The 21,160-nt window shown below is 43.9% G+C and overlaps 1 protein-coding gene across 4 annotated transcripts in view; it reads right to left on the bottom strand.

Moving 5' to 3' along the window:
* The window catches only part of PDE8B (phosphodiesterase 8B), a 226,777-nt gene that overhangs the window by 18,988 nt on the left and 186,629 nt on the right, over positions 1-21,160 (bottom strand). For all 4 annotated transcript variants that reach the window (XM_037032023.1, XM_037032022.1, XM_037032019.1 and 1 more), the window contains exons 11-13: positions 5,909-5,951; positions 2,328-2,405; positions 82-158 (exon numbers count right to left, since the gene is read on the bottom strand). In XM_037032023.1, coding sequence (XP_036887918.1) covers positions 82-158; positions 2,328-2,405; positions 5,909-5,951 — 198 coding nt within the window. The remainder of the gene's footprint in view (positions 1-81; positions 159-2,327; positions 2,406-5,908; positions 5,952-21,160) is intronic.

Here is a 21,160-nt window from a genome sequence, read left to right as displayed (position 1 = left end):
TCATTTATCATTTTACCTCCAAAACATAGCCCAGTGCTGGGTGACCCCAACTGTAGAGTGGAGGCAGCAGCTGCCACTCACCTTTGTGATGGGCGCCTCGATGGTCATGGAGTGGATCCTGGCCATAGATGGATAGCGGCGGTTCTGGAGGCTCGGTGCTGGAGAGAAGTCAAGAAAGGTGTATCTGGTGTCAGTGCCTCAGAGTGGCTGAGTGCAGCAAAGGAGCCCATCATGGACCAGGGGCCTGGTTCTCAAAGGAGTGAATTCACCCATCTCTCAATCCTAAAAGGCTAAGTACATGGCTACTACTGGCCAGAGTTTGGAAAGGACGTTCTGGCCTGGAATGCTGATGGCAGGAAGGCTTTAGGAGCCCCAGGTCCACAGGGGAATTTCAGAGAAGGTTGATGGGATCCCAAGACCCCATCCCAACAGCCTAATGACCCCACAGAACTCACTTCCCCAAAAGTCACTGCAGCCCATCGTGGGCAGTTCCATCACTTTTGGCCCTTAGCCACTGGCCATGTAACTGGAGAACTGTGCAGTGTGGGAGGGGAGGCACGGTCCAGGTGGAGGGGGGAGGGTGGGCAGAAGAATGAACCCATGCTCGGTGTGAATTAGGGCCAGGCACTCACATCCCTGAGCCGTTAGGTTGTTCACACCCTGAACCCATGGTGGCTCTAGCTCTAATCAGTAGCAACTTTCATTTTAAAATAATTTTATTTTTTTGATCAGGTAATGCTTACATGTGATTCAAAATTCGAAAGGTGGAAGCTTTACTTTAAAAGCACAGTTCTCATCAGATCTTCCTCCCCCTCCCTGTGAGGCAGGCGGGAGGGACAGAACCCGTGTGGTATAGAAGGGACCACACAACCTAGCCACGCCCGCAGAGCAGGCCCGCTGCCCAGCTGTCTCTGTGGGCCCTGTGCTGCCAGAGAAGCCACACTGCACACCTCTGCTCTTCGCCCCGCACGCCCCCGTGCTCTGTGGGGATGACGATGGCCATGCAAATTCTGCTATGGAAACAGCTCATCTAGTTGCAGTTCCTCAGTCGTCACCCTTCCCATCTAACATGTGGTGTATCTGCACCCTCCAGCCACCCGAAGGTGTTGCAGTCCACCCTCCTTACCTGCCCTGTCAGGTGTCCCTCTCCCTCTGTGAGCTGCCCGTCTTCTCTTTAGAGTCTTTGGCTCGTGCTAGTCCAGCCACTTCTCTCACACTCTGCTGCCCGTTGTGCCCAAAGGGCTGAAAAGTCCTTCCCTTGCCCTTCCTATTTATCCTCTTCAGTTACCACCAGTTCTCTCCTTTCTGTCAGTCACTAACCATCCCCTCCTCATGCCTGTGGAATTTGTCCTCATTTGCCAAATAAAAACCAACCGAATGGGTGAAACCCACGAGTCTGTTCTCAGCCCTGAAGCTCTCTGACCTCTGCAGCGTATGACACTGCTGGGCCTCTCCTTTCTTTTGCTGCCCTCTTGCTCTTGGTTCACGTGACTCCATGTCCACAGCGCTCACCCCTGCCCTCCAGTCGTCTTCACTGGCCCTGGTTCTCCTGCTGCCCTCTCACTGAGGGTGTACTTTCAAGCCTTGGACTCAGACCCTATTTTTTCATTACACACTCCCCCAGGGATGTTCCTCTGCTCACCTGTTACCTCTAGGGCTCCCAACCCACATCTCCAGCCCGAGTGCCCGCCTTGCATTTGAGCTTCCTTGGCATTTCCACAAAAAGGAAGTTTATCATTTCCTCGGCCCCCACCCAGCCGCACATGGAAACTTTCCTGTTTCTGTAAACGGTGCTCGTATCTTCCAGGCACAGCGGGATGAAATTTCAGAATCATCTTTGACTTTCCTATCTCCCTGCAAGTCCAACGGATAGATTAGGCCTGACTGAACTCAGAAAATGTCTTGCTCAATTCTGTCTTACAATTTGCCTGCGGCATTTTATTAAGGGAAAGTAAGGGTGTGCAACAGGAACGCTGACAACTGGGTTTGTGATGAGTTGGGAAGCCACAGTTCTGGTCCCTGCCTGCTGCCAGCAACCAGCAGCGACCCAGCTACCGAAACTGAGCCACTCTGGTGGCTGTGGCCCAGCGCACTTCAGGCCACCAAGGGACAAGCCTCGAGTCATTGCAAAGAGAAGACAAAGACGGTAAAAAGTAAAAAAAAAAATTAAAAAATGGAAAGGCCTAAAAAGTCTACTGCCTCTGAGGTTAAAGGCTAGTTCAGTTGAAATCTTATTCTTTGGGGTTTGATATATATGCTGACAAATTAATATATTCTTCTGTCATTTTCTACACTTTAAAAAAGTCAACAAAATCTGAAAAACTTACCATCACTGCCTCGAGATGATATCGATTTCACGTCGATGGACTCTCTCCTCCTGTTCTTGTATCTGAGTGAATGAGACTCTAGGGGTTCAGATGAGAAATGGGAAGTGATTAGTTATCAGCTTATTCACAGGGGAAGTTCGGACACATTCTTCCCCTCATTCTCCAAAGAAAACAAGGATACTTCTCACACACTATAAAATACTTCTAAGAAATAGGAAACGACTTTCTCTTCAGCTGATCACCACACACAGACTCAGTCACCTCAGTTGCACAGGGATGCCCTTCTCCTGTGGCACCGCATGGCGTCGTGGAAATGGGGCTTATGACCAAGGCTTAGTTTCATTATTAAACTCTTTAAAAAGAACATGAAAACTTAGGGGATATTTGGGGGGGGGTTCATTTTGACCTGAAGTACAAAATACACTTAACTGAATGGAGGAGGCTCTAATGGGGGTATCTGAGGAAGTAAAATACTAGTGAAATCCACGGAGAGTTGCATTTACTTGAGAAACTAATTTGGACCAATTTTAGACCTCTCCCAAAAGTCAGACCTCTGCATGGTCTTGGAGGCTCTCCTGAGGGTGTGATTTCATCAACGATGCAGACTGCCAAGCCCAGGAAGGAGAAGAAAAAGCAGTTTTATACTTGAACAGTTTCCAACAGCTAAATTCATTCCCATTTTCTGAGGGGCAAAAGCACTTATATTCTACATAAGTCTTTGCAGGCTTTGAATTTAACACTCAGAATGTGCTGTCACATTAAGGCGAGATCTCATAAGCATACAGTGCATGCCACCAGTGAAGACCAAGGGACAAAAGTGTCTGGGCTGCAGCGCTGGCTCCAGAAACACGCACTCCCAGGGCATTGGCTTCTGGTGGGAGCCACGCGTGAGCAGGGAGAGAAACTTTAACAGAATTACTCCTTCCTGTGCTAAGACAGGAGGCAGACATGCAGGTTCAGCAGGAGAGTGTGCTTCTCAGACACCGGTAAATCGTATTTCAAGAGAGAAAAAAGAAGTTCTTGTCTAGTGACACACCAAAAGGTAGAAGACAGTGCAGTAGTTAGAGGACCAGCCCCACAGCCACACTGTTCAAATTCAAGCCTCCACTCTCCATCTAGTAGCTGTGTAACCTGGACAGTGTCACTTCCGGTGTCTCAGTAACCACATCTGTCCAGGGAGGAAAGCTGGTGCATGTCATTCGTAGGCTGTTGTGGGATGGAAGCAAGTTAGTCCGCAGACAGCACTTAGAACAGTGCCTGCTAAGTATGTGGTTCTTGTTGGCTTTTATTATGAATCTGCTCATTTGCATATAGACCTCCTTTTTAGGCACACATGGGATATTGTTATAATGTTTTTCTACTTGCTGTTTTCACTTCATGATTTGTCTTAGACACATTTCTAGATCACCTTTTTTTTTAACCATTTAGTGTCTTAAAAAATCTGATTCAACTAAAAAGGTTAAATCAGTAACTAAACATGAATTATACATGTATTTTTACAGTATACTATTGCAAAGTATAAGGTGGAAATTTATACATTTAAAGGCAGAACTATTATAAAATTAATCTGAACACTATAGCCATAGAGACATGCCTTAAATGATCTAACTTAAAATGTTCGCTACCTTTTTGCCTAATTTTTGTCTTCCAGACTTGGTCTTAATAATTTTTCTAGCCTTGGATATGAATTTCAGTGTTTCTTTAAAAACTACAGGTAGTGATCCTTTACATCATATCATTGGGACCACAGGGCAGCTTTCAAACCCTCAGAAACTATCAGCAGGCACTAATTTTTAGCCTATTCAGGGACTTAATAATCAGATACGTTCCTAACATTTGTTTACCAGAAAATAATTAAATTGAATTTACTGAAGATTCAAGGTTAAATTCAAGATTAAAGAACACAGGAATTCCTCAAAATAAAACAAAAGTAGGGAGGTTAGTTTTGCAGCTGGAGGCCCAGGTTGTTTTGTTAAATTCTAACTCATTCATTAGAAATCATGCAAAGATAGATACTGATTATTCCTCCTGATTTTATCTCCATTGAAGTTAAGAGAAATTATAGCAATAGAAACAATTTAAAGTTTCAAGAAATTATTCTTCAATAAAGGCCATTTAAATCAAAGAACTCATTACGCATCCCCTTAACAGATGCTTGTGGAATGAATTTAAAAACCAGAAAAAAGAAGGATAAAGGTGTTTTAAACAGCTATATGCTCAATGGAAGAACAGACACGACATCACAAACTTAAAAGCAGCTACCGCGTGCTGAGTGCCAGCCATGCAGCAGACACGTGGCTTTAACTAACACTCACTTCACAAGGACAGCATGCTAGTCACTGCAGCATTTCCAAAAGATACGTAGTACGATCCCAATTTTACCCATGAGGGAACTTAAACTTGGAGAGATTACACAGGTAGCTCAAGGTCAAAGAGCTAATGAATGGCAGAACCTGTGCTTTCCAAGATGGGATGGCTTCAATTGATCAATATTTTGTGAGTATTTATTGAGCGTCTATTATGTGCAAGGCAATCCTGGGCACTTTAAAAGATATGAAAATGCTTGTAACAGATTTTGGCACCCAGAAGGCCTTACATGAGTTAAAGTAATAGTCTTGCTGTAAATGTTAAAAGAAATAAACCAAAACTACTGAGAGTGAGGAGATAGGTGGGGAGGGGAGGCGAAAGCTAAATAGTTAAATACACAGTATGGCTAGATATGATGTACATTTTCTCCTTTAATCTTCATAACAGCAAGATGGACATTGTTAATTCCATCTTGTTGTAAAATTGTTAGTTTTACAAATGAAGAAACTAAAGATCAGAAAGAGCAAATGAAGTCTTTCTGAGTAGGCTAAAGTGTGGTCCGTCCTGGAATCAAGGAGAACGACTAAATAGCCCAGGATCGGACTTATGCATTAGTGGCTGGAAGGCCACTAACGGGGGGGGGGGGGGGGGGGGGGGGGGGGGGNGGGGGGGCATGGGGAATGTGTTGTCTGTGCAAGAGCAAGAATTTTAAATCTTTGGTAGTAGACTGATCAGAGAATTCCAGACTTTTTGAATGTAGAAGTCATCATTTTATGGCTGAGGAAACCAAGGATCTGATGGGCAAGAGTCGCCCAAGGAATGAGGGGAGGGAGCGGGGAGCAGAGATGGTGACTCAGTAGTGCTCCTGACCCACAGGCCGGGGCCGCCCACGTTTTCTAACTGAACAGCCACTGGCTGCTGCAAAGAGAGGGAAGGCTGACCGTGGAGGAACAATGCACCTCCCCCGGACTTCGGGGCCACTCTCCGTCTTAGATTTATCTGTGCTACGTGGTCTCCAGCCAGCAAAAGACAACCAGTAAGGGGTAGGTAGCATTAGGTAGAGAAGGCTGCCATGAAAGAGTACTCAAAAAAATGTGAAGGGATTCCGCCTTTAGTCTGGCTTTCCAACCCCTCCCCCCCATACCAGTCCTTGGATTTCAGTGATCCCAGTTCTTGGGGCGTGGCAGGCAATCCAGACTTCCTGGGAGAAACTCAGAGATGGGAACCCACAGACGCTGCCTGGGTGTCCGAGAGTGAAACTGAAGTGTTCTCACCTGTCTGAGAACTGTCTCCTGAATCACGATGAATCTTGTGAATCTAAAGTTGTTCGAAAGTTTGGTAAAACAAGAGAAAGAGATTTAAAATATAGTATGAGCTACATTCACAGCCAAACAATTTCATTAAAAAGCTCTGAAGACTTCGAAAGGGTGAAAAGTTGCACAGACAGCATGAACAGGTGAAAGATGTGCACCAACTGATATTATTACAAGCGTTCTGCTAAGCCCACACCCTTACAGAATGGCTGAGCCCAAGAGCAGGAGATGCTCAGAGAACGCATTTGCTAAGCTGGGCATCTCAACTCTCAGTCAGCTGTTCTCACTTTGACAGCCTGCAGAAATGCGTAAAGACAAAAAGCTATACAAAAGTTTAAGATTCTTATAAGGCTAATGTATAACCTTGTATTTCATTGCATATTATAAAATGTAACTATAATATAGAAGTAATACAAACTTAAGCCTAGCATTTCTAGAAAGTTCTCCCACAAAGCTCTTCTTTGAATGCTCTGTTACTAACCAGGCCAATTTACGTTTCTTCACAACGAGATCTGAACTTGAGATGCAATTTAGCACCTAGTTCTTTCTCATTATCAAATTTTTTGTGCTGGTGATTTTGTGCTAATGCTCAACAGATGAAGTAACTAACACTGGGAATAATAACTTTGCTTTCTTTGGGGTACTGCATTTCTTGTGTTTACAACTGACTGAGACTCCGTCACCAGGGCACACGCAGCGCTGTCACGCTATGGTCGTGCTGCCTTCCTGCGAAATCCATCAACTTCGAGCAGCTCAGATCATCAAACATCCGCAGCCACTCAATGAATGGGATACATCCACTCGAAGAACAAGACAGGTGAGTGCGTAGGACTGTCCACGAAGGACGACTAGGATGGTTTGGCAACACAGCCGTGGTAGCCAGAAATCCCCTATGTAGCAGATACAGGTCCAGCGTTCCGGCGTGACTGAACCACTGAAACATAATCATGTAAAACTGAAGTGTCAAGAGAGGGGTTTTCTATGAATTATTCCACACAGCCCAGTCCATGTAATACCAAAACAACTGCATGGCCAGCCTGTGTGAGATCTTGGTCTTAATTTGACTAAGGGCTGTGACTCGTTTATTCCATAATTATGGGATCTTTTTATTTCTACTGTGAACAACTGCTCTGTTTTTCTTTTATAGATAGACCATTTGCTACAAGGCTACCGAGTGCAGTGTGACTTTTTCATCCACATCAAATGAATACAACCTTCGCCTTGCAAATTGTTCCTCTATCAACTTTAGTTCAAAAGCAAGTGATCTCTGAATACTTAGCTTTACTCTCTGAGTCACAGTACATCTCTCCTTTGGGAACGGAGCCCCATGGCTCCCCAGATCACACACAAAGAAACCTTTTCATGTAGTTCATGGGCCCCACAGGCCAACTGATTGCACCATGGAGCTCCTGGAAGGTCAGTGTGAGCTTGTGTGCAGTCCAGTAGATGCACAGCCAGACCCTGCCTTTGCGATGAAAATGAACTCTGACTCCTCCACCCCACCTTGGGAGGGCTGGGGAGGAGAGGAAGGAGAGCAGGAGGAGGGAGAGGAGAGGTACTAGTCCATCTGCTGAGGAGGCTCTGGTCTTTCTCCACTCAGAATGCTGCACTTTGCACTTTCTGAGCTGAACACACAGCACCCACGTCAACCCCACCACCCCCAGACTGGCTCATCTTCCTCTGACGGACTGTGTCCTACAGACGGCACAGGGACTGGAAATATTCTACCGACCAACCGACGACCATCACCCATTCACTAGCAGAGGTGTGCAGGCAGTCTCGGCCTCTGCAGCCTGGGGCCTCGTGCCACGACTCACTTCATGATCCTCCTGGTGGCAGCAGCACCTGCGTGCCTGCCCCTCTCACGCCCCAGTGGCGCTAGGTTTTCACTGGAGCTTCCCAACTCAGGTTACCTATATGCCTCTTTCAAATGCCTCTGACAGCTGAAGATTCACTTGGATGAAAAAATGACTTTAGAATTCATTTTTTTTCTTTGAGGTCTAAACCCACCAGCCATTTTTAACTTGGTATGAAAGATTCTGATATATAATTCTTGGTATGCGGGGTCTGATATAGCAGGCAGTTAGACAGACATGCGCAGACTCGGAACGACAGGCCAGATACAGAAGGTCATGAGGGTGGAAGCCCCAGGTGCCTAGCAGCAGGTAGAACTGGGGACATAAGTATTGTAGGATGGGGCCTTGCCCCCAGGGTGACCTTTGATCTCCTAGCATATCACTGTCATGCATTTGGGGCCCTCCCCTGACCTTTCCTCCCCTGGCATGTCACAGTCATGTGGTAGACTTCCTTAGAGGACAAACAGGGGGCTGGAGAATGGCCTCATGTGACTCCCTTGCACAACCACTCCCTTAAGCATTCAGAACAAGACAAAGAGGTTCTGACCCGCATCAGATCATCTTAGGAACAAAGCCTGGGGTCTGCTGACCACAGAGACAGAGGTTTGGTCAAACTAGAGATAACATGTAGGCCTCGGTTGTGTTGCAGCTCCTGGCCCAGAAGCAGCGAAATCACACAGAGAGATGCCACGGCCGGCATTAGGACCCCTGCCCTGGCACCGACGGGTCAGTGGAGATACAGCCCTGAAAGGACACACCTGGAAAGCTGAGGAATATTCTTCTGAGATCCTCTCCTGAAACATCATCCCCTAAAGTCCCTGCCTTTAGGAAACAGATAAAACACCTTAAGACGAAAGGCTCAGCATGTATTCTCTCTCTCTCTCTCCCTCCCTCCCAGGAGCACGTCTTCCTCTTTTCTTCCCCTCAAGGCTCATATCTTTGCTTTTTCCTAAGCTCAAGGGTCCTTATTCTGCCTCTGTAACTTGTTTCCTGAGCCCATGCGTCCCAGCTGGCTTACTGCTACCTCTGTAACTTTCTGAACAAACTTTTGCTTATATTTGAGTCTTGGCTCTGAATTCTTTTTGAGCCAAAAGTCAAGGACTGAATTCTAACATCTGGTGCCATTCACTTGTTAACAATTCCACTAATATTAGTTTCTCATCATTCTCTTTCAAGTTCAGTGGGGAAATAGACAGGAAGTGAGGGGCCATGTAGTTTGATCTTCTCCAGTGGGCAGCTTAGGGGAGGCTCATGGGTCTGAGACTGCGGAGGCAGGAGGAGAGAGGGACCAGCTTTCCCCGTGACAACGACGGCCGTCTCTCAGATGAGTGCCCTGTGCTAGCAGCTGTAGATTTGCAACCTAGTCATTCCAACACCCTCCCAAGGGAGGAAGGATGATCCTTCCTCTGACAGAGAGGGAAACTGAGGTTTTGAGAGGTTAAGGGCCTTGCCTGTGCCACACAGCCAGCATGCGGCAGAGCACAATTCCAAACCAGGCCTCCTCTAGCTCCAAAACCGGTTCCTGTTTGTCACACTACTCTCTACAGTCAGGCCCAGAAGGGAAGTCCCAGGCCAAGGCTCGTTACATGGGGGTGTGAGGACAATATTCCCTGGTCAGTGCAGGGCACCTGTTTGAAATATGATTTTCTTTCAAGTTTTGGGGAAGGTATGAATCTCTGCTATCAACAGGTTTTGTGACATGCGTTCTAAAGCAAAGCAAAAAACTGGAATTCAACGTTCCCATGTCAGCTAGTCTCTCTGGAGGGCAGTGGTTTTGTTGCTTTTCCTTTTGTGAAAAAAGCTTAAAGTGCAGACCATGGTCGCGTATAGTAAGTTCTATACACTGTGTGTCCCAGGGGAGCCTGCAGGCGGAGCACCGAGTTTCTGCGATGTGAACACCGCCACCCTCGGGCTGGGCCGCTCTCACCTGAGCTCAAAGCGAGTCCTTGGAAGCTAACAGCCTGTTTTTGGAAAGAAAATTCATAGCTTTAAGCCTTTAATCACTTACGATACTATGGCTTCTCAAACGCTGCTGTCCTTGTGCTGCCTGCTTTGTGCACTGGATCATGCTCGGCTCTGAAAAGCACTGCAAACTCCGTGTGTGTGATTTCAGGGTCATTTGGTTGTTTTCCTCATAGAGAATAATCATCGAAAACTTATACTTCCTCTACACATCCACTAGAATGTCTGAAACTGGGAAGAAATCTTGTCAAAGGTGTGGAACAACTGAAGGGAGTATGAAATTGTACAACTATTATGAAAAGGGGTCTTGCAGTTTCTTGTAAAATAGAACACAGACCTGCCCCCTGACCCAACCTTCAGCATTCAGTTCCTCTTCTGAGCCTTTGCCCAAGACAACTGACGCACAACACTTGTCTAACGAACGTTTACAGGAGCCCCACACTACACGGCCCAGAAGTCCATCAACAAGAGAAATACACGAGTAGATTGACACGATGGGATGTTGTTCATCAATAAAAAGGAAAAAAGTACTGATAACTACAACAGGGATGGCTCTCAAAACACGATGATGAAAAAATAATGAATAAACAAAACTGAAACAGACTCACAGACACAGAGCAAGCAGCTGGCTGCCAGAGGGGACGGGGTTGGGGCACTGGGTGATGAGATGGTGAAGGGATTGAGAAGTACAGATTAGTAGTTACAGGACAGTCATGGGGATGTGGTGAAGCACGGGGAAGTGTCACTGACACTGAAATAACTGTGTACGGTGCCAGCTGGGCACTGGAAAGATTGAGAACACTTTGTAAAGTATGTGTGCCCCTGAAACCAAAAGGAAATTGAAAGAAACCCCTCCCAAAACATGATGATGAGGGAACAAAGCCAAACACGAAAGAGTAGACACTATGCAGCTCTGAACAGGCAACACTAACACATGGTTAAATAACTCAGAATGGCATTACCTGTGTGTGTGGGGGGGGGATGGGGGGTGGGCAGGTAGGAGTGGAGGCGGGAGGACTGGGAACTTTGGGGATGCTGAGGTCTGGTATCTTCAAGGGGTCTGAGTTTCAGGGTATATGCACTTGTCAAAACTCAAGGAATGCTAAACTTAAGATTTGTACATTTACCATACATAACTTTTATCCAAAAAAGAAAAAAAAGACAAAAAACTTAAACTCTAGTCAATCGTATGCATACTAAAGTGTCACAGAATAAATGTCCTGATGTTCACAACTTAGTTTGAAATGTACCAGAGAACAAGATGGACTGATGGGTGAATTGAGGGGCAGATGGACAGACATGAGAGAGCAAAATATTACTTATAGAATCTAGGTAGTAAGTGCATACGTGTGTGTGCACTTACGTGTTTACCTACACTTCTAACTTCTATATGTGTGAACAATTTTATTAAAAACATTGGGGAAATTACATGTTCAACATATATAAATATACATTTTATATATATTGTAAATATATATTCTATAAACACAGAATATAAATTGATGCTTAAAACTGGAAGAAAAAATATAATTTCAAAATCTGGAAACTAAACCAGGTGGAAGAAACTGAGAACAGCTGAGCGGAGTGAGGTGCGTGCCATGCCGTGGCCCCGGGACCCAAGCCTGGGCGTGGAGATGACGGTCCCCTTTGAAGCCAACTGTACGCAGCAGCAGTCTTAGAAGTATAATATTTGCCTGCATAACTGTTTAATGCATTGATTTTTAATAACTTCGATGATTAATTTTATGAATTATGGACCTAAACCCTGACCTCACCAATGGGAGAAAAACTACCCCCCCAAAATAACTATATGAAACATCCTTCTTAATGTATGTTAAAATCAACTTTTTAAAATGAAAACTCCTGAGACTTTTAGCAATTAAAATGAGTCAAGACCAGGATCACGGCAATAATAAGCAAGCAAGTAAATAAATACTAGATACTCCTTTAACACGCATTTCAGAACCAGCTGGGGAATGCAAATAGCATTTGGCAGGAATGTCTGCATCGCTTTTGCCATAATTGAATGGCAAAGTCATACGAGGTATCATCACAGTTCAGATCACCAGATGCCCCGCTACGGGAGCCTGGGAGACAGGCTTGATGCTCACTTTCCTCTCATCCCCGTGACTCTCTAAGTCTATCCTCCAATCCCGTAACAGCTCCCTTCTATGGCCAGCTCCCCAGTTGTACTGGTGACCCCGGGCTCTCTGCTTGCAGACCACACTGGCCTCCTCTGATTTTCCTACCTCAGGGCCTTTGCCCATGTGACTCCTACCCAGGAAGCTTCCAATCCATTCTCTTTCCTTGGCCCATTTGTTCTTCAGATCTTAGCTGAGAGGTGACTTCCACAGGGAAGCCTTCCCAGATAGTTCCTCCTCATTCCAGTCCCTCACGAGGTCAAGTCTTTCTGTCACATGTTCTCAATGAACTTTTCCTTTATTGCCTTTCTGACTATTCACAACTGTGTACTGTTTGTTCTCCTTCCAAACTGTAGGTTCTATTTAAGCAGGAATTGTGTCTCATTTAGTTACCTTCGTGTACTGAGAGCTAACGGTACCTGGCACATAAAAGCTCAATACATGTGAGTGTATAAGAGGCTGAGATCAATCGGCTTCTTTACCTTACAGCTTGTGGTGAATACAGTTATTAATGATTTGGCCATGGTATTGGTCGCTATTGACAAATATACTTAGTATTGATGTCCCTAAAGATACTAATTTACAAAATATTTCATGGAAGCACACCACGGAATTTTCCATGAAATGGGTTTTTTTTTTTAAAGCAAATACAGCATCGACTAAAAAATGTGACCACGTGCTCCGATAGTGCCAAACCTATGACTGGCAGACGGGCTGGTGTGACGGCCAGGATGAGGGCCAGCACCTCCGAGAGACTCTTCATTATATTTCTCACTGTATTCAAAGGAGCAGTAAAAATAGTAGATATTGTTTAAAACACAAAAACATTCATATTCATATACACATTCCTAATGAAATGAGAAGGGACTTTGAAATATTTCTTGATTATATAGGAGAGTGCTAGCTTTGATGGAAGAAGATTCCGATAAAAGTTTCAAACTCAGGCTTTATGTTGTTTGGTTGTTTATGTATTCCCCTTCCCCAGCCCTGTCCCTACCCGCCCCCCCTCAATATTATGAAAAGGGATAAAAACTTGATTGAGATGAAGAAGACTAGCCCTGGATGGTATGGCTCAGTGGATTGAGCGCAGGCTACGAACCAACAGGCCACTGGTTTGATTCCTAGTCAGGGCACATGCCTGGGTTGTGGGCCAGGTCACCAACAGGCCACTGGTTTGATTCCTAGTCAGGGCACATGCCTGGGTTGTGGGCCAGGTCCCCAGGTTAGGGCGTGCAAAAGGCAACTGCACATTGAGGTTTCCCTTTCTTCTCCCTCCCTTCCCCTCTCTCTAAAAATTAATTTAAAAATCTAACAAAATATTTTTTAAAAACTACTATTCTCTTAAATAATCGGTGTGGCTTACAACATGGACTCATTAAGCAATCTGTTTTCTTAAGCTTGAACATCCTTGAGCAAGAACCTCACGACAAAACTGAATGCTTTCCTGTGTGCTGCGACTTTAGGGATGAAGTGGTGTTTGAATGCTGGATGGGGGAGATAACCATGGAAACGGAGTCCTCTGAGACCGTCCCTTCATTTCTATGCAATGGAAATGACAGTGTGAGTGGCATGATGCAGAATTTCTTTGATCATCTTTCTTCACTGAAAACACTTTGATGAATATTTCCTCAGACAGCAAAAGTATCTGATGCATGAATCAAAGGTCTTTCCTATCTGCTCTATTACCAAAAACCACCCAAAGATACACTTCTCAAAATTCCCACCCAAACAGGGGACAAACACCCGTGCTTCCCAAACATGGGAACAAAACACCTCATACAAGGTTCTGGGTCCCTAAGCGATCACTTTTACGTGGCCCCTAAAGCCACAAACCCGCTGGTACCCCTGGTTCCATGAATCTCTGGGTTAGCACCCAGACAGAGGGAGGCAGCAGGGGAGCCCGTCTGAGCTTGACATTGGTGTCAGGCCTCTTCACTTCCGTTGCGCACCCTCATCTCTCCACTTCATCTTAATGATAACATGAAAGGTTACTCATATCAAAGTGCTGTGCGTTGGTCTGATATAAATGAAGATAGCCATATCAATGTGGGGGATCACACAAGATTAAAAAGAAAAATCCTTTTTTAATATACTTTGCTGTATGCCAGAATTGTAGCTATGTCTCCTCCACCACTATTGTTTTTAAATTTTTTAACTGAATTTATTGGGGTGACATTGGCTAATGAAATTATATAGGTTTCAAGTGTTAAACATTTTCTTGGGAAAACTTCAGCCTCTCCGTTCTGTGCACAGCCAGGTCTAGCGCGTTCACACATCCCGGTGTCCCTTGGTCAAAACGCCCCCTACCTCAGAGCTGGTGCCTGCTGGCCTCCCTCGACCTGCATCCGTAAGAGCCTTTGCAGAGCTGTGCTCTCATATGTGGCCCAGTGACAGCCATTCCTGTACCCTCTCCTTGTGGGAAAACACTGCCAGCTACCATTCAGGCTTAAATGTTCACTTGTTTTCTTTGTCCATTTTCTCTTTTAATGACTTTCAAATACCTACAATGTAAGCACCACTTGGCTTCATACCTGGCAACTACTGAGTTTTCTAACATGGAAATATGAGAGTGGTTCTTAGGCTTCAGCATGAATCAGAATCACCTGAAGGGTTTGTTAAAACGGGCTGCTGGGCCCCGCCCTCCGGAGTTTCCAGTCCCCTAGGCTGGGGCGGACCTAGGATTTGGAGCTCTCAGTTCCCGGGAGGCCCAGGCGTCCACGCTGCAGCAGGTGAGGCCTCGCTACCCAGGGTGCTCTGCGCACCAGCAGCTCCGGCAGCCCCTGCTAGTTAAAACCACTGACGCTTAGGCTCACTCCAGACTCACTAAATCAGAATCTTAACGTTTAATCTCCAGGTAATTTGATTACATCTTACATTTTGAGAAACACTGATTTAAGTGGGAAATCATACATTGCCAAAACATCTTTTGCTATCTCCATTTCTGGTTGTGGAAACCTGGGAAACTTACGAGCTTCACGGAGTCTCAGTTTCCTTATGGGTCAATGGGGACCAATACCTACTATTTTGGATCCAAGAGGATCAATTGGAGTAATGTGTGCAACATGCCTAATCCAGTAGCTTCCAACCTGGTCTTTCTACTGAAATCACCTGGAGATCTGGTGCCAGCACATTGCTGGGCGCTGCCCCCATCAGTTCAGTTTCCATAGGTCTGGGTCAGGGCTGAGGGTCCGAGTTTCTAACAAGTTTCCCGCTAAGCCTGGGGCTGCTGATCCGGCAGTCTTCCTTTGAGAACCACCGGCCTCGCCCATTGTGGGTGCCCAAATCATGTTGGTCCCCTTTGTTTTCTCTTTCATAGTTGTTCCTGTTTGTTAAGAACCGGATTCAGTGATGCTTGGGCTGCTTGTTATATCAGGACTGATTTTAGTTTTCAGAAATCTTTGGGGCACACCTCCCAATACAGGGTGAACCCTTTGAGGGCTTCACACGTAAGCAGCACATCTGTGTTCCTCACTTTTATGCTGGTGTTCCTTTTGCTTGTGTCCCCTCACTGCTCTGTGACCATGAGAAACATATAATGAATATAAACAGCTTCAGAACAAAATTTCATCTCACTTAAAGTTTCTTGTTCTTAAAGACTTCCCAGTGACTGAGGGCACTTTGGCCGAACACTGGTCTACATAACTGCACAAAGCTTGGTGGCTTTGTCCTGAGAATGAGCAAACTGCAAAGACCTAACCTTCTCCAGTTACATGAGCACTCAACAGAGTCACCCAACTACTTAATGGCACCAGGGCTTCATCTGCACAGCAACTAGAGAAGACAGAAACAATTAGCAGGACCTTCCCTTAGTAAATCAGGCCCTTTGCAAACATAGACACAGGCAGAGAAAGCACAAAAGAAAAATCAGCAATAATGAGAAGACAGGAGAGCTTAATCACAGCCTGCCCCGGGGTTCCGAAAATGCAGTTCATTAGAATCTTTGTTTACATTTTGTGAACTATCACTCCCCACAGAAAAAGGGCATCTCTAAACGATCCGGCATCTTGTAATTCAACTAAAAAATAGTTATTGGGCTCTCTTTAAGAGCTAGTCCCTGCTTTCAAGGGATTTACTGTCTACTCGGGGACGAAAGACAAGTACTGTGACAATGAACGTGTTCACTCCGTGTTTGGTGAGAGCACACTATGTGCCAAGCAACATTCTAGGCACAGGGATGTGGCACAGAGGAAAGGGATGCTCTTGGGAAGCTGGTCCCAAAGTGCCGGAGATAGCGTTTCTGAATGGGTGGGATGCCCATGGGTTAACAGGCAAGCTCAGGGCATTCCAAAACTTGACACTAAATATCCTTGAATCAGTCTACGCCAGACTACCCTGAAGGAACCCGATCACATCTTAATAACCTTGAATCAAAGTCACCTGCCCCTCAGGGTCTTTCCAAGCCTACTGAGGACATGGAAGAGAAAGCCTCAGGCTGGTATTGGGGTGTCTTTAACACCCTCTCTTTCCAAGGAGCAGGGCTCAGTCTCAGAGCTTTCGGCCAACAGCAGTGGCCATCTAGAATGTAATAAAATTTCGTTTTTTTTCCTATTATATCTATATTTTTGTTACCTTCCTTTATGACTAGTGATTATGGTATTCCATTTTATAGTCGTGATTACTATGGTGATATAAGTTTCCAGAGTGACTACTTCTAAAGAAAAGTATTAAATATGAATAGGTCAGGTGGTACCTGAACATGGAAACCATCAAAGCCCAGGAGTGACTGAAGCCTGGGAAACAGAGTCATACGCAGTGTGCCATTGGCAGCCCCTCAAATGCCCTGGCTTCAGTGGAAAGGGATCAGTCTGGGTTGCAGGACTGGGCTTCCCAGAGGACACTGAGAGGCATGGGTAGGGCTTCTGAACGTGGACATCAGACGTTCAAGTTAAGACAGTGATTGTCAGAACTGAGAAAATAAATCAAAACCAACTATGTGCTGTCTACAAGAAATATACCTTAAACAGATATATGGATTGAAAGTAAATGGATAGGAAAACATACATCACGCAACTGGATGAACATAAAAAGGCTGGAGTAGCTGTATTAATATTAAATAAAATAGATTATAAGAAAGAGTATCACCAGATATATAGACAGCTTTTCATAATGATAAGAAAGGTCAATTCATCATAATAATCATAAATGCATATTACTTAACAGCAGAGCTTCAAAACACATGAAACAAAAATTGAGAGAATGAAAGGGAAAAACAGACAAGCCTATGATTACAACTGAGGATCCTGACACTGCTCTGCCAGCACTTAATAACACTAGAAAAAGATTGTAAAAACACAGACAATATGAAGATTTCGATCAGCCTCCATGACTTAACTGGCATTCATAGAGTACTCCCCAACAACAAAAAAATATATATATACGTTCTTTCAAATGAACTTGAAATGTTGACTAAGACTTTAACCTGGCCATAATATAAGTCTCAATAAATTTAAATCAATTCAAGTAACACAAGGTATCTTCTCTGACCACATGGAGTTAAATTAGAAACCAATAAAAGAAAAATGGGCAAGTTGATTTTAAAATTCATAGAAAAAATAAAGAACTAAAATAGCCAAAACAACTTTAAAAAAAGAATGAAGTTTGAGGATTTACAGTACCTGATTTCAAGACTTATAAAACTAGAGTAATTACAACAGCATTGAGATACATAAGAAGATCAAAGAAACAGAATACTAGGTCCAGCAGTAGAACCACATGTATATGGTCAATGGATTTTTGACAAAGGTGTAAAGCCAACTTAGTGGAGAAAAGATAGTCTGATTATTAGAAGCTGGAACAACTGGCTAGCTAAATCCTCCTCCCCTCAAAAAAAAACAACAAAAAACCTTAATCCACACCTTGCTCCATACACACAAATTAACTCAAAATGAATCATGGGCCCAAATAGAAGAGGTAACACTATATATCATCTAAAACGCAACATAAGAGCAAATTTTTGTGATCCTGGATTATCAAAGACTTCTTAGAAAAATTTCCCCACAGACTGGGAGAAAATATTTGCACATATCTGATAAAAGGCTTTTCTCCAGAATATATAAGGAACTGTCAAAATTCAACTTAAAATTGAGTGAACTATTTGAAAATACAGTTCACCAAAGAAGATACACATATAGCAAGTAAGTGCATGAAAGATGTCAGTCATTAAAAAAATAAAAATTAACACCACAAAGAAATACCACTGTATAATTAGGAGAGTGTCTAAAATTTAAAAACTGGCTATGCCAGGTGATGGTAAAAATGTATACATCTCGAACTCTTATATTACTAGTAGGAAGGTGAAGTGGTTAAAAAACTGTAAAACAGTTTGGGAATTTCTCTAAAAGTTAACATACTTACTAGATGATGCAGGTATTTACCCAAGAGAAGTGAAAATGTATGTCCATGAAAGGACTTTTACATGAATGTTCCAAGCAACTGTAGTTGTAATAGCTAAATCTAGGAACACACCAAATATCCATTACATTGGATGCCATGGCCCTGCCTGGTGTGGCTCAGTCGGTTGAGTATCATCCTGCAAGCCCAAAGGTTGCCAGTTCAATTTCTAGCCAGGGCACATGCCTGGGTTGCAGGCCAGGTCCTGCAGGCCAGGTCAGGAGTGTGCAAGAGGCAACCAATCGATGTTTCCCTCTCTCTCTCCCTTCCTTCCCCTCTCCCCCAAAATAAATGGAATATTATTCAGCAATAAAGAATCTTAAAAAAACACTTGGAAGTCATAAACTAACTGTGGTATAGTTATACAACAGAATACTGCTGAGCAATAAAGAGAAGTCACTAAAACCTACTGAATTGTACACTTTAAATGGATGAACTGCATGGTACGTTTACATCTCAATAAAACTGCTACAATAAAAAAGAAAGGTATCATTAATAACATAAGAGGTTGGATGAACCTCAGAATCATTATGCTCAGTAAAGAGGCCACTCAAAAAATATATACAGTACAATTCTATTTACTTAAAATTCCATTTACACAAAAACTGTTCTACAGTGATCAGTGGTTGCTTAGAGACAGAGGAGGGTCGAGGAGACAGGAGGAAAGAAATACAAAGGGGCCTAAGGAAACTCCTTCTAAACTGGATTTACTGGAGTAACATTGGTTAATGAAACTTTATAGGATTGTGTACAATTCTGTAACACGTCATCTGTATATGTACTATGTGTTCACCACCCCAAGTCAATTCCGCGTTAAGTATGACGTTGGCTGTGGGTTTGTCAGATATGGCCTTCATTACATTGAGGTATGTTGTCTCTATTCCCAATTTGCTGAAAGTTTTTTTTTTATCATAAACGGGGGCTGGATTTAATCAAATGCTTTTTCTGCATCTATTGATATGATCATGTGATTTTTTTATTCTTCATTTTATTTGTGTGGTGTACCACATTTCTTGATTTGCAAATATTGTACCAACCTTGTATCCCTGGAATAAATTTCTCTTGCTCACAGTGTTTGATCTTTTCAATGTATTGCTAGATCTGACTGGCTAATATTTTTCTGAGGATTTTAGTGTCTGTGTTCATCAGGGATATCGGCCCATAATTTTCTTTCTTTGTAGTGTCTTTATCTGATCCTGGAATTAGGATAACGTTGGCCTCATGAAGTGAGCTTGGGAGGCCTCCTTCTGTAATTTTTTGGAATACTTTCAGAATGAGAGGTTTTAGTTCTTCTTTTAATATTTGGTAAGATTCACCTGTGAAGCCATTTCTTCCAGGACTTTTGTTTGTTGGGAGTTTTCTGCTTCAATTTCATGAGCTGTAACTGGTCTACTCAGATTTTCTGATTCTCCCTGATTCAATTTTGGAAAGTTGTATGTGTTTCTGAGAATTTATTCATTTTGCCCAGATTGTCCAATTTGATAGCATATAGTTGCTCATAATACTTTCTTACAATTCTTTGTATTTCTTTGGTATTGGTTGTTAAATCTCCTCTTTTATTTTTTATTTTATTTATTTGGGTCCTCTTTCTTTTTTTTCTTGATGAGTCTGGCTAAAGGTTTGTTGGTCTTATTTTTTTCAAACAACCAGCTCATGGTTTCATTGATCTTTTGTATTTTTTCAGATTCTATTTCATTTATTTCTGCTCTGGTCTTTATTATTTCCTTTCTTCTACTCATTTTGGGCTTTATTGTTTTTTCTAGTACCTTTAAGTGTAAAATTAGACTTTTACTTGAGATTTTTCTTGTTTCTTGAGGTAGGCCTATAATGCTATGAATTTCCCTCTTAAAACTGCTTTCAGACTTCCGGCCAAGATGGAGGCATAGGTGGAAACACTGTGCCCCTCCCACAACTAAATTTAAAGACAGCGAAGTTTTAGAAACAAAAACACAGCCAAAACAGTGAAAATTGAACTGTATGGAAGTCCGACACCAACAAACTACTCAGCCAGACAGGTAAGAGGAGTGGAGTCAGCAGCGGAGCCGGGTTGGGCTGGAAAGATTGTTCCTTCCGACTGACCCAGGAGCAGAGGCGGAGGCGGTTGCTGGATCCCAGGCATGGGGTGGCAACAGGCAGACCCAGTGAGGGCGCAGGGAATATGGCTGAATATGGTCACACATTCGCTCGCAGATAAACCAAGCGAAGTAGCGAACAGTGAGACAGACCGCTCAGGCTAGGGCCCTAGTGACAGGAATTAGAGCCTGAAAGCACCAACTGGAAAGACTTTCTCAAGGTTGATGGCCCAGGAGAGGCTCCCAGGCTCACAGAGAGTTCGGTGGAGAGACCCACAGGGTTCTGTAGAGTACACGGGCCCACACACCTGGGAACCAGCACCAGAGGGGCCCAATTTGCTTGTGGGAAGCCGCAGAGCAGACAGAAATCTGAGAGAGAGCAGAGCAAAGCACCATTTTTTCCTCTCTGACCTCGCCCCCACATACAGCATCACAATCCAGCAACTGGGTTGACCAGCCCTGATGAACACCTAATGCTCCGCCCCTCATACATAACAGGTGTGAACAGACCAAACATTATGACTCAAGAACAGCTCAAAGCCCCAGAGCCTATAATTCTAAGTGACCAAGAAATAGACAGCCTTTCAGATGCACAGTTCAAAACACTGGTGGTCAGGATGCTCACAGAACTGGCTGATTTTAGCCACAAATTAGGGGAACATATAAAGGCTAAACTGATTGAAATTAAGGGAAATGCACAGGAAACCAATAGTGATGGAAAGGAAACTGGGACTCAAATCAAGGAAGTGGACCAGAAGGAAGAAAGAAACAACCAAACAGAAAAGAAGGAAG

The sequence above is a fragment of the Sturnira hondurensis genome, unplaced genomic scaffold (assembly GCF_014824575.4).
Source record: "Sturnira hondurensis isolate 20B ecotype Veracruz unplaced genomic scaffold, ASM1482457v3 Scaffold0021354, whole genome shotgun sequence".
NCBI classification, from domain to species: Eukaryota; Metazoa; Chordata; class Mammalia; order Chiroptera; family Phyllostomidae; genus Sturnira; species Sturnira hondurensis.
The sequence above is the reverse complement of the archived record's forward strand: the minus strand, read 5'-3'. Positions and strand labels throughout refer to the sequence as shown.